Below are 14,787 nucleotides of genomic sequence, written 5' to 3'. Positions count from 1 at the left end.
TCATTAAAGGCCAAATAGTGAACATTTCATTAAAATGACCCAAAACATTTCTCTCTCCTTCATGAATCTTCTCAAAACTTGCCAGACCTGTATTGTGACTTTTGGTTCCCTTTGGTTTACAGCTACTGGGAACTATATAAACTAATCCCAACTGCATCTAGCCTCAGTCAAACACTCTTTTATTGCATGCACTGATGCTAAAAATTAGATGTATTAACAATTATTCATGATAAAATCATTTGAATGTTTTTGCATATGGCTGCTAGTGCAACTATAAGTTTGAAATTGGACTTTAAACAGTAATGGAGCATTTTACGTTCTTGAACAGGTGCTCATTTAAAAAAAGGATTGAAGCCTTTCTGCTACTTCTGGACAGCTTTTTTTCTGCTTAGAACCATCGTCTTTACCCTTGGCATTGTGCTCTCGACCCTTATAATCATAATCATCTTCACCAGTCACAGAGTCATCATTGTTTTAATTCTTGTGATCCTCCCAGCCATCATTATTTTTATCACTTGTTATTATCAACTTGCCATTATCTTAATTGACGTAATCACCATCATCATCATCATCCAGCCCACTTCATAGCAGCAGCACCTAATTCCAGCGTTGGCCAGTCATCCAGAAATCAAAAGCCAAGACCACATAACCACAGCAGAGTCCTTTTCATGTTTTTCTGTATATGCATCTCCATAGCAACATATTATACTGTAAGTAAAGTGCACTGCAAATAAAATACTTCTAAACCACAAAACTCTACAACACAGTGTTGCACTCCACCCATGGGCATGCAAGCACACAACACTGCTATTCAAAGTCCTGCCTGGAAGAAAAAAAAGGGTCACCAAACAGAAAATAAATCCGTCTTTAAATGCTGACAGCTATTCAACGTAGAAAATAATAAAAGATTAAATTAAAGAGCATGTATAGTGTTGAATTGTAAACTCAGAGCATCTGAGGATAGTTCTACCAACAGCTGATACTTAAAAAATATGCAATTCCAGACTAATAACCATTCAATTTACATTCAATATTGCACATATCTTTCAACCCAAAAGGCTCCTAAATGTAGAGAATCGCATCTAATGCAACTGTGCTTTTTTCAAAACTTACCAATTTAGAGCTCATAAATGGTTAAAAGCCAGAATGTGATTTCTTAACAGATACTGTTCTGAGATGTGATGTAACTAGCATTTCATGATGAGAATATGAATGGGAGCCAGCACCCACAAAACCTCCTATATAGATAAAACAAGCCGTAATCTTTGTTATTATGCCACAGGCATCCGGGTCACTGACCAAATATTTGGCTAAACCCATCTCTCCAGGATATAATCTGTTCTGGCTTGATATGTGGGAAACAATCCCTGGGATATACACTATGTGGGCCAATGCATGCACAAAGGGTAGTGGTATGTGTACGAATATGTTATAAACAAACAAAGGCACATACACACACAGTGCACACTGCCATGTAAGGGAGCAGTTATGGAGTAATTATTCCCCAAAGCTCATGTGGCTACACCTGTCTAATGATTCAGACGTGCAGCAGAGTACAGTGTACAATGTCTGTACTTCTCCTTTTTTTAGTAAAAAACAGTACTTTCCACAGGAAGCAGTAATTCACATAAGTGGAACCAACCCAACAAGAGGTGGATGCTTGATGCCTCCAGACCTTAACATCTCCAAACAACTATTAATATACATTAAATTCAGTCTTTTTTGTTTTAAAAGACTAAAGAAATATACTTGTAGCATTTTGTGTCCACACACAAAGGGAAAACATCATAGGTACAGGCCCAATTGAGCGTCATACTTTGAAGTCATCCTGAAGAATATCTTCCAGCTTCATTAAGGCATCCACACTTAAGAGTTCATTTCAATGTCACTTCTTTCAAAGCATTTTTTATTTAATTGTATGATTTCCACTAAAATTGTACTGCAAAGGTCCAAACCCGCTGGCCTCACGTGTCTCCAGCTGAGACAGAATACCTATAGTCCTCTTAGGTTGAGCCTAGTCCTTCATAAAGAAAGCAAACAAGTTAAATTCTCGTCCCATTACATAAAAAACAATACAGTCCCATTAATTCCAATTTAATACATTTGTATCTATTTGTCAATTCTTAAAAAGTAGCCCAGCAAATGAAAAGCGTCCGACTGCACCGATCTTTAGCTTGATTCAATCCCCTGTCTTGAGCATGGATGGAGTGTCACAAAGAGGAAGAACACGCTTTTAATAGAAAGAGACCTCCAGCAGAACTAGACTCAGAGAGGGTGGCCATCTGCCTCAACCGGTTGGGGGTTGAGAGGACAGGACAGAGACACAAACAAATTCAATCATTTAATGTAAGAAAGGAGTGTGTGGCTGAACTAAACTTTTATATTGTTACTGATTAAACAGGGAAATAAACAGAATATCCAAATGATAACTCATCCTTCAATAGAAATATCAATGCAGGGGGAAGGGGCTATTTTTTCATATAAGGTTCAAATCGTAGATAACAATGATCATATTCCTATTTATATAATAATATATATATAATATGTGAGACAAATAGATTATGTACATGTCTGATGAATTTTTGATAATTTGACAAATAACCTCTTTCACACCATTTTTTTCACAGAGTTGCATTTAATTGTCTTTTCTTTTTAGTTCCTGATTGTATGTTTATAGTAAACCTGAACACAACCCACTGTTCTGAGCTGGACAAATTCCAAACACAGCTCCTCAGATTGCAAGTTTAAATCTTATAAAACACTATCATTATCATCATATTTCTGAAAGATTGGGGTGCTGAAGTATCACAATTAGTACCCTTTCTTCTGTTCTTCAAAATTGTACAAAGTTTATTCATGTTTGATACAGCAACATTTGGGGAAAATGAGGTATGGGTGAGCTTATCTATTACGCATCAACTGTTTTGGCTTGTGATCCATGTCCTTCAGAGACTCTTCAGTTGTATGCTTCAAGTCAGAGTCCAGTATCTCACATGAAAAAGCTTTAAGAAAGTGTAACTGTACAACTGTTAACCACTTCTTTGATGTCTCCACAGGAAGATTTGGACACTGGTGTGTGTGAGGGCTCAAGAGAAAATATAATGAAGGAAGACGAGAAATGCTTCATGGCAACAGTCAAATATGTGACAGTCGCTAAAGGCTGTGGGCATCTCAGACCCCTCAATGTCATGATGTGTCCTTCTTTTTGTGGTTATATCCTTCAGGTCATCTCGCCGCTACTTTGCCAAATAGACCAGACTATATTTATGCAGCAGCTAAAAAAAGTAATGGTAATAAACAAATCCAGTGCAACACTTCCAGACTAATTTGCATTACAGTCAACTTGACTCCCTGAACTGCACAAACACAGCAGACGACCATATTCTAAACATCACCCTGCAAAAACTGTTGTCCCCTAAAACAGTCCAGTTCACATGTGAGAATCTAACCCCATACCAGCTGAGGATAAATGTGATGATGAGAAATGCATGAGTGGACAGCTCAATTCTGAAAAGGGAAGTAAGGCTCAAAACTACACCAGTGATTTAAGCTCTAAACAATTGAAGATCTCGTGAAACTTTTTTAAATGATGTGAGTTAGTTCAGCTGTTGGTGTAACTCACATAAAATTGATAAAGACGGACATGAACAAAAGAACAGAAATCTTAGCTCAGATGTGATACAGCATGGCAACATGAAAAGCATGTGTGTGTGAGTGTGTGTGTCCTAACCTGTGAGTATGGCCATGATTGGCAGCATGGAGTCTCCTGACGACCTCCTCACTGAAGTCAAAATGAACCCTTCCTCTGGCACAGGGTGAACGCCGGTACATTTCCCCAACACACACACGCACTCATGCACACACTACCTGGCATACACCATCACATGTGTAACCACAAACGCATCACAAACAATCTAAAAGTGTTGGTGTCAAAACCGAAGCATCCAATACGCACCTCACATATGAATGTCACACACTACCATACACAGCATCATAAGTAGTAACAGCACAGTGCTACACAGCAAACACCCGTCTCATATGCTCATCATAACAAAACTCATACACACTTTATCACACAAACAGTTACTACTGTCCTTTCATCTGTACAACAATGCATGGCCAATTTAGGCTATTTAAAAATAAAAGTCCCTATAAAACCTCTGTTAAAGAAAAGTTACTCAGCAGGTTATTCACAAGCCACCGTCTCTGTGGTGCAAATAAAAACAGCAAAAAGGCATCCGGACACCTTCTCCACACACTCGATCTCATGTTGCTCAGCAGCAGCAGTCCGCACGTAACATCACGGAACTCTTTCAGCCCTAGTTCACACTCTGACACACTATGCGCTCTCTTTGTGGACTCTTCTCGTCACAGACTATACTTCCTCTCCATGCTGTGCGTGAGTGTGTGTAGTATGTGTCTGTGTGTGTCTGTAAGGCTCTGTTCCCTTCAGGGCAGCCAAGCAGAGTTGGAAGGAAGATTTAAATTCTGGAGTGGAGTCACTGGAGTGGAGTTGGAGCATATTCATCACTGACCGCCTTGTTAGCTTTAATTAACCGTGTGTCTATGGAAAACACACAGAGACATACAACACACGCAAGCAGCTACCCAAAAGATAAACTGAGCAAACTGTGTTGAGTTCATTTTTCCATGAAATGGCCCAACAAAACAATGACACAACAAGATTGAAAATGTAAAATCTGATTAATTAACTTTCTGCTTTTTTACTACACTGGTAGGGAATGTATAAACAGTAGTCTGGCTACATCTTTACACTGTGTCTTATAAACGCATGCAGACTATGGGTTGTTGTCGTTGTTGCTGGGTGAAGTCCCCTATTACGATTTCTAAGCATTATATAAACATTTAATAAAAGGCTTCAAACACTCCAAAACTACTTCTTCCGTCGGCTCCCTTGTCTTGAGGCTGGTGTTTTAACAGATAACAAATGTTAACGTTAAACACGGGTGTAATGATGATGTTTTCATGGCTCCGACTGCTGACAATTATTTTTCTTCAAATTTGAATATATATACATATATGCATACAGCTAATGTATAAACTATTCATAAAATGTTTATGCTTGAGTGTTGAATTAATCATTTTAAAGTAATATTTGATTTTAAAAGGCTTTGTAGTGTTTGTTTGGAATCAAAGAGAGGGCTTTGATTCAGTAGCCAGGTCTACCTTAAATATCAGTGTGTGTGCCTGCTGTGGGAGAGAGAGAGGTGGCATCTGGTATCATCTCAGGGGGCCGTAGTGCCTGCTGACACAGTAAAGTATACTGACATTCAAGCCCTCCTTTCTATAACAGCTGTGATGACAGATTTGTGATGAATAACAGCATATACAACATTTTCTGAAGGCATTAGAAAGAATGGTTAAAAGGGCAGGAATGCTATGGAATGTTTTTAATTGTGCACCAGTGAAGAAAGCCAAGTTTTTGATAGTAAAAAAAAAGGTGGCAATGGCCATTTATTTGTCGTTTTGACAAATGAAAATAATCATTGTTTTATTTGCTGATATTTTGGTCACTTGTTACGACTATATTCTTCTTACCACCATAGTGCTGCATGCAGTTCTCCAATTTACACAAAGTAAAAGATCACACCATCTGTTAAAGCCAGCACTGAAATTCCCAGAAGTGTGCACAGCAGATTGCACACATGTAAAGCAGTACAGCAGTATATCTAAATGTCTTAATGAGACATCAGACTGATTTTAAACAGTATGATCAAAAGACAAGGTCTGCAAATCAGCCACAACTAGAAGCCTTATAAACATATCTATAGTTGTTTTTTCCCTTCTTTTTCTACTGATTTGTCTACATAAAAATCAATAAATCCAATAACTACAAGAACAACAGAAGAAGACATTTAAAAGTGTGTAAAAGAGAAAAACAGGAGTCTTGGATAGAACTGATATGGTCATTCTCTTTTCAATAACACATGAATTGACACTTGAGGTAATCATGAAGTGATATTTATTAATGATGAAAGGAACTTTATTTTAGCTTTATCTTTTTAGCATAAATCTTAAATATAACAAGATTAGATATTGCTAATAGATTTGGATTGATGAAGTTGTAGAAATACAATCTTCTGAACATGTCTATATTTACCTTTAAACGATAAAGAAAGACAACAGGAAATATGAAATGTCTAAAATTGAACTTGATATTGCTTGTATGAGTAAATCAGTCTTGAGTTTCACTTCTTCTAACAGTCAATTGAAACTTGACAGCCAAACTTTCCTGACTTACAACTGGAGGCTTATCTAAAATCTACTTGCATGACAGGACAAGTAAGTACCCCCATCATTAATTTGAACATGACTCAGAAAGAAAACACATGAGACAAGTACTTGCAAAACCATATAAGGGGAGGAGTTGCATCATAGAATGCAAAACCTTAATTGCTACTACGTTCCCACACTGCAGCTCGCTGCTTCTCAAAAAAAAAACAATGGTGGGAGACAAAATATGCGGTTGTCACAGGCCTGCATGTATCCTCTACAACAAACACAAACAGCAGTCCTCCTTTATAATCTATGTAAGGATAACTTTAGGTGAAAAAGATATAGAAAGAAGACAGTTGGAATATTTTGCTGTTAAAATGTGAGGAAAATATTGGTTTTGGATCTCATGTTGTCATCAAACTTGAACAAACATACCAAAATATATGAGTGACCCATTCCCATGTTTACAGGTCTTAGTGGGTTAAACTAATTCTGAGATCTTACATAACTTAGACGTCAAACAGTCCAATCACTACAACTGTAGAAGACATTTGCCTTGTACTTGTGATATAATATGTGTAATTCAAGTTTGAAAGGCCTTATATTTATGAAATCAATCATGTAACGTGCCATGTTGCTGCTAACATTAAACGGCTCTGTCACTGCTGCTCAAGTTTGTCATAGAACCCCAACGTTCAAGAAGCAATAAATACATAAACAGCAAATCCAGAGCTCTGTAATTTGGCAGGTTAAACAAAAGCCTTGCGGTGAAAAAAGCTGAATAAAACAGCAGCCACAGACAAAAATGACTCATTGTGTTTATTAGCCGAGCTCTGTTCCTTTTCATTTGTCCATCCTTTTAAATAAATAGCATGCGCCAACAGTGGCACTATGAAAATAAACCTTGGCAGCATACTCTTGTATTTAGCACCAGTTCTAATTATAGATAAACAGTGAATAACCCAGTTACCATGGCCGTCATTCTCACACCTTTCAACAACATCACACATTATCAGATAATTCTGGCCTTTCACTCCCTGAAATGACAGGCAAAACATTTTTTTTTTGACAAAATCACGTAGGTCCCTTCTCTGAACACGAGAGGGCACCATTTATTTTCACAGAGAAAGAGCCAGTGGCTGCATCCTGCAAGCACCAGCATTCACAAGATGGCAGTGTTTTAACAGTGTTTTGCCCAGAGTTGGAACTGACAAGCCATGCAACTCACATTTACAGGATGTGGCGTCCAAGATGTGCTACAGGATGAGTCAAGCCCTATTGAAAGCACTGAGAGCCTGCATTACACACAACGTGAACATAGCTCATTCAAATGTTATTTCGTGTTGGACCAAAATGACAGTGATAATGCTTCTGAGCTGTCCTGCAGAATCTGCAGCAAAGTGATAGGACCCTGTAATCCCTCCACCCTACAACGATCATAATTATGAATTAGGCTGATAGGAGAGTGTGCTCTGAATATCAAGATCTACATGGAAGGGGAAAGCAATATACGTTTGCCAACCCATCATTACTCCACAGGAATCTACATAATGATGACTGTAGCTCCAATTAACTCATTGTGATTCAACTGGAACCTTTTTTTTGCGTTAGGAGATGATGCATGTAATTTGTATAACAGCGACTAAGCTCTTGTCCAAAACACCAATTTATTTTTATTTTTTTAAATCTGTAGCTTTAACAGCATTCCTTTAAAAAGGCAGAAATATAAGTAAACACTGATCAGATGTCCTCTTGACAGTTTAAAAGTTGCCTGTTAAAGTATCATGCCTCTGACTTGACCTCTTCATTTGACTTGCAATCATGCAACAGAGGGGGAAGCAGATTCTATTAGCAGAGGCTGCTAATAGAATCGCAGCTGTATTTGACAGGACCAGAAAGGCAGAACATCCTCTCTGATATGAACACTTTCTTTGCTCACTCAAACAGACACAATTATATCAAATCAGGATCAAACAACTTGCAGGATCCCTGAAAGCTATCTAAAAATAAACTTTGAAAAAAAAAGTTTATTTTTAGATAGCTATATAATCAGAGTTCATAGGGGAAGGTTAACCGTTTATCAAAGGGTGGAAAGACATCAAGGGATATTTGCTAATGGCAACAATCTGATCCAGATAACAATCAAATCTTCCATCCTCCATGTGTAATGTTTTGAATTAGCTCAAAAAAATTCAAAATATAGATTTTTTTTAAACTCTGATAACATCATAACATCCTCACCGAGTGTTCTTATCTTGAAAAATGAAAGCACAAGGACAATATAGGAGGACATGACAAATTCAACAAGCAAAATCTTACATGGGATTCCTCTTGGTTTCATTTAGATTCCATGTGATCTAAATATCCCATCTTTGACATCTTTGGAAACCAATCTGTAAACGATCCACGCAAAAAACGTAACCTCTAAAGGGACCATGGGGATCAAGGGGATTTTATCTCTATTAGCTGTGCTGCCAGTCTTAATTGCTTCTTTTGTTCTTTTTTACCCCATTAAAAAAAACGTGATAAAATTAGTGGAAAGGGATCTTTATTCAAACTACCACTCTTGTTCTTCATGACATTAATGCGGCCATTGATAGAGAGTAGAAGTTGTATTGTAAAAGCTTTTTGAACATAGAAACTTACATTATATACAAGAATAATCGGGAAAATTATGAGAAAAATGGTGGAACTGGTGGAGGGCTTGTTCCATTATTCCATTATCTAAATGTAGGAACTCGAAATACATATAATGTAAGCCAAGGATTGCGAAAAATATACCATTCAATTGGGAATCTGTGTGGCCATTTGTTTGTGGCGTAAACAGCATGTGTGAAAATATAAATTGAGAAAGGGCAATAGAGTAATACAGCACAGCATTCTAAACTGCATATGCACTGGAACGATATGTCATGCATCCACTCATATGGCTCATTCTAATTAGTTTTTCAGACATAGAATTACACATTAATTTGATGAAAGTGTGTGATACTTGAAGATCATTCAGGTACAGAATTAAAAACAATAGAATGAGAATCCAAACTTGCCACAGTGTAAGGTGGCAAGGCTGGGAATGTAAGGTTGGGAACTACAGATCTAGTATGTTCAAAGTTAACAGCTAAAAAAAAATGGATTAATAAACTAAATTGTCTTTTCGTAAACACTGTGATGGCTGCTTATTTTCTGCATCTGATCAAGTGGTGGGGTTTATTCAAACAGTTTATCATTCATAACCTTCCACTTTAAAAGGAGTGTCCTCCACAGATGAGTCTTCCCATTGAATGACAATAGTGTAGTATTTTTACGACTACCATTATCTCCTCCACTGCCCTCAAGATTACCTCACTTACTTTGGATTTGTTCATGGTCATGCATTTTCACTTCTCCATCACAGATAACGCAATTATTGAGTTACCATGGAAACCTCACCTTGACGTGTGAAGAGAGAGCAGCACAAAAACACACAGATCTCTGAGCTCTGGCTCCAGCTCGAACATGACTCTGGACAATTCATTCATCCACTGACATATCTCTGATAGCTTCCAGCAGCATCCGTCCATGTTGAGAAGAAAAACAGAAGTAGCAGGCATGGTCAGAAGAAGTTTTTAAGTTCTTATTATGGCACTAGATTTGACTGTCAGATAAAAAGATACAGTTTTTTGTCTTGCCGGTTTTGCCAAAACATCGCTACCCAGGGCTCCCTCCCCCTTCTCCATCTCTCTCAGCATAAAACTAATTCCCCTCTCTGAAAAAAGGGCACTGCAGTCATTCCCTGCTGTGATTAACCTAATCCCTTTGCAGAGTAGGGCTCCTCTCAGTAGGTACACCATAATATGTTTGACGTCATGTGCACTTATGCTATGATAACCTGGGGAATGCTCAGAAAAAAACGTGTGAATTTTAAGCAGCATGGAGTGTAATGCCATTACCATCACATATTGCCGGTGAAAACCTTAAAATAGAGATCTCATACACCATAGCTTGACATTAAGTACATTGATACTTGAGTAAAGATCCCAAAGTCCGATAAAACTAGAAATATCTGTATTTCATATGTAATAATAAATACTTTATCATAGTGAGTAAGTTGATAAAAAAAGAAACTAGATTTTCCTGACAGTTTGTTTTCTACATGACTCAAAGAAAATGAAGTGAAGTGTATTTGTAATCTACAACGTCTGAGGTTTTTCAAGCCCTATGAAGTATAAAAATCCCACGCACACACATAAATATCAAGCAGACACTGACAGGAAAGGTCGCAAGAATTATTTATGGTTGTCAGTTCAAATTCATAAAAATACATCATCATGGAGGCTCCTGTAGGAAGATTAAACTGTATCTGGTATTAAGAGGTAGCCTGGACCATTTTTCAAAGGATGGCACATTCTCTGAATAAGCCACCTTGTACTTCTCATTTGTTGTGTCTTATTTTTGCTGCATCAAATTTGACTTGAAGCTGAGAAACATTTTTTTCCTTTTCTTTCCATGTGTGTGAGCCTTTCTGAGGCTGTCTATTTCTCCCAAAATGTGGAAGTAAAAACACATTTTTGCTTGTGTTATTTTTCAAATCTCATATATTGAAAATAAGCTTTACGACATTTCCATATATTGCATAGTGTTGTCAGATGTCTGGCATTTATGGAACTATCAGATTCAATCTGAAGAGGATTTCTGGGATTTCTCAATGATGGCACAAAGGTCGAGATTAAAATCTGTTCTTCACCCTTGAAACAGCTAATTCTTAAGTTTCCATTTACATAACACTTGGCATAAATGCCATCTGGTGGTAGAAGCAAAACAGGTGGCCCTGGGAGCTTTGTGATGGTTACTCGTGCAGCTAGTTGAGGAATTGCTGCATGTGGCAAACCAACAATCAGTTCATACCATTTACTGTTTACATAGGTTTACGTCCCCCTGATGTAATGCACAATTTTGTTCAAAGGAGGTCTATGAAGAGGGAAAATAATGCTTTCCAAGCTAAAAAAAAAAAAAAGTTAACAGTCAGTCATAAAACAAATTAGCTTGCTGACCAATGAAAAAGTTTCTCAAAAAGAAAAAAGAAGAGGTTTGCAAATGACCAATGCTTTGTTCGAACACAAAGTTATCTCACCTGCTCAAGTGGATCCTTTCTCTAATTCCTATCATGTTGAGCGCTTGTTACTGAGAGTTTGATGGAGACTTGATGTCAGTTTGATTTCATTCAGAGGAGAAACTGCTGATTTTACATTCAGCAAGATCCCAAGGTGTTGTGAGGAGTTTAGCTTCGACAATATGAGAACTGCACTTCCAGATAAATGTAAAATTGTGAAATGTGCATGTAACATCTAAGCTGACCAGAGTTGAAGAACTGTACTGTGAGGACTTTTTTTTTTCTTTTCTGGATAGCTAATAGAAGCTAAGAGCTTATATAAGGCTAGTCATTGAATATCTGTCATTGCTCAAACAACATGGTTGCTGTTTGGTGAAACTATTTTGTTGTTGTTTGTATCAAATTCAGCAGCATGTTGTTATCAAGGTTTTGACTCCAACTGATTTACAGAGTAACAAAAGGAGTCAACACCCAGTTAACTGATGAAATAATGAATTTTTTTAAGCAACCTGTTGAAACTGGCTATTTTTGTGTGATAGTTATACGTGGTAGTGATGTCAGCATTTGATTATCTGTGATGTAAAATATTTCCTATGGGACTGTCTCCCTCCTGTTAGTTATTTTACCAGCAACATTCTTATTTGTGTGTTGTAATGACAATATATAAACCTAAGATGATGATGGATGGCTTGTAGGTTGTATAAGAGGGCTCCTCCTTACATATGAGCAGGGAATCGGGTAACGAGCCCTTCATGTGACAGTTCTTCTCTTTGGATCCTTTCTTTCTACTTCCAAACACAATGTTTTATCAGCTTATCTCCACCTGTCAGGTTTCAGGATCTGGGGAGAGGTAATCCATAAAGTGGCTGTGGTTCAGCACAAAGATTCACTTTAGCTTCATAAATCAAGGAGAATAAATGATATAATGTTCTACTCTGGCGATGCTGCACACACTTCAGTAATTCAGAACATGTGCAAGAGCTTCACTTTTAAGCTTGAACATAAACAAAGTTGCTCTTAACATTTTAGTGATTACTAAGTTATAATTAATTCTGCTTTAGACTTTATTTAGGTTAATTATTCTACTTTACAGAATTACAAAATTAGATTGGGTGCCTCTTAATTTCCCAAAGAGGGAATGTTTCTCATGTCGATGAAACCCTGAAGTATCACGTTTCACTGTGACAACCTGAGGAGCAGAAGCTTATTTACTCTAGGCTTTAAGCTATCTTACTGTACACTACATCCAGAGCAGCACAACACGCTATAAATGTGTTAGAGCCCTGTTAAGAGCTACGAACATGAATATGGAAAAAAGCTGTTGAAACCTAGACATGAATGTAAAAAAATGAAATGAAATGAAAAAAATGTATCTCCAACTATTCCAACACTTTTACATAGCAAACCCACGAGTGGGGCCGAATGCAGAATGGGATGATGGGAACTTCGAGCCTGGATGATGTCATCATAACTCATTTATGATGAAAAAAAGTAAAAATAATTGTTTCTTGTTTGTTTAATATTCTCCACAAGTCTTAATTCAATTACTTACTTGATTTGATTCATCGAGGATGAAAGCCAGAGACTGGTTTTGCTGAACAAATTTTCTTCAGTTGCAGCAAATCCACAATTGTCTCATCCTGGAGCCCCACCATGGATGGTCAGAGGATAGTTTAAGATGTCAAAAACTCAGAATCTGTCCGTTTTAGTAACTGGTCACACAAAACCCTCCTTCATGTTCATAGTTATCACCTCTCAGGTCATACGCTTAAAAATAGACAAAAAAAGTGGGTTAAAGGCACAATCCTCATTCTGTCACAGCAGGCAGATATTGCTAATGGATATTTTTAGTGCTGTCAATGTATTTTTAAAGTCCTGATAGTTAAAAGGTAAAAAAAAAGTGATAAAAATAAAAATGTTAAACACTAAAATCCCATAGTTAAATGTTAGTCAGAGCATTTATTCCATTACAGCTTTCCCTAAGCATCCTGAGCTGTGTTTCAAGTCCCTGCCTGTTCCTGTCCTGATGAAATTGATGCTGTTCCACTTTCAAGTCTCTGCATCAGTTCAGGCCTGCAGGACCACATACAGGTCACATTTCATGGATGGTCTATGATCTCCAGCCCACAGCAACCATATGTTTCCATGGGACATTTACACAATCCTGATTTTGAAATCCAGCTAATAGTTTTAAACTTAGTTTCCATAAAATATCATTAAGTTTGTTATTTTTCATTTAGCTTGAAAACACGCCATGGAATAGCAACAACTTTAGTGTAGTCTGGAACAGTAAAAGATACATGGCTGTACATTTAATGATGGTGTAGTTAAAACTTGATGTTTTGCCAAGTTGGACTGTAAGAAAGAGCAAGAATGTATTATCCATTTTTAAATGGCTACATCCGCACAGGCCTTCACCTACAATACCTATCCCACTGTAGTTTACTAAATTAAATGTATAACGTTAGCCTTCTTTTTAATGAAACAACATCTTATCGATAAAAGCATCAAATCATTTAGCAACATGATAAAACATTCACTCTTCATTAGTTTCCCTTTTTGTATTACCTGAGTTCTTTCATGCTGTAGCACTCTCTGTGTCACAACAGTCACATACGTCTCCCTGAACATTACGAATTACCCCCATCAAGGTCTGATTTCACACAACAGTACAGTTTGAACCAATAAGGATAGCAGCAACAACTCTAGGCCGCATTGAAGAACCCAGGCCCCACCTTTGAAAGCAGCATGCAGAATGCACTAAGAACTGTGCGTTTAAAAAGCCACTGGCTGATGTGCAGCTTGACACTCGAGACTGCATGCTGTATATCAAATGTCGCTCAAGCAAGCACAAACACCTGCAAGTTGAAATAAAAAAAAAAATGTTTTTGCTTTGCTGCCCACGTTACATGTCCATGCAAAGTGCCTCTATACAACAGCACGCAGAGAAGGTTCAAAAGCACTTGACTCGTGGCTCTGTGTGGTCGGGAATTGTTTGCTTTGAAATCTGGTGCTTTTCATTAGACTCAGTAGGTGTTTTACTCAGGAAATGACTTTTTGCAAAAACTTCAATAGATAAACTTAGCTTTTTTTCTAATATGATATGACTGATGGAGGGGGGATTATTATTAAAGCTGAAGCCATTTTCACACCATGATTAAAGCTTGGAATCAAAGAGGTGTGTAATGGAGAGTATTGCATGCTCTGTCATTAATCTTTCTACCTCAATATCAAACTATTCATTAGTCATCTAATATTAAGCTGCCAGTCAAGTGCTTAGACTGCAGCTTTGGCCCATAAAATGGGTTACACAAACACAGCATCAGAAAACTTTAAAAATCATAAACTAATCACTTGGCACAGAGATAAACATGAAAGGTAAAAGGGTGACACGTCTTTCAAAGGGCAACATGGTACTGCAGGATTCAATAATTACATAATACATTTCCACTCTACCTTAG

General features: G+C 37.4%; 1 protein-coding gene across 3 annotated transcripts in view; it reads right to left on the bottom strand.

Annotated features, from left to right (window-relative positions):
* The window catches only part of pde4ba (phosphodiesterase 4B, cAMP-specific a), a 142,771-nt gene that overhangs the window by 64,323 nt on the left and 63,661 nt on the right, over positions 1–14,787 (bottom strand). Inside the window, exon 1 of one of the 3 annotated variants that reach the window (XM_075485768.1) lies at positions 3,731–4,381. The exons of the other annotated variants lie outside the window; for them this stretch is intronic. Coding sequence (XP_075341883.1) covers positions 3,731–3,831 — 101 coding nt within the window. The 5' untranslated portion in view covers positions 3,832–4,381. Of the gene's footprint in view, positions 1–3,730; positions 4,382–14,787 lie in introns of those variants that run through there. 3 annotated transcript variants of the gene reach the window in all.

The sequence above is a fragment of the Odontesthes bonariensis genome, chromosome 15, assembly GCF_027942865.1.
Source record: "Odontesthes bonariensis isolate fOdoBon6 chromosome 15, fOdoBon6.hap1, whole genome shotgun sequence".
Taxonomy (NCBI): domain Eukaryota; kingdom Metazoa; phylum Chordata; class Actinopteri; order Atheriniformes; family Atherinopsidae; genus Odontesthes; species Odontesthes bonariensis.
Note: the sequence above shows the minus strand (reverse complement) of the source record. Positions and strands in the feature narration are given on the sequence as shown.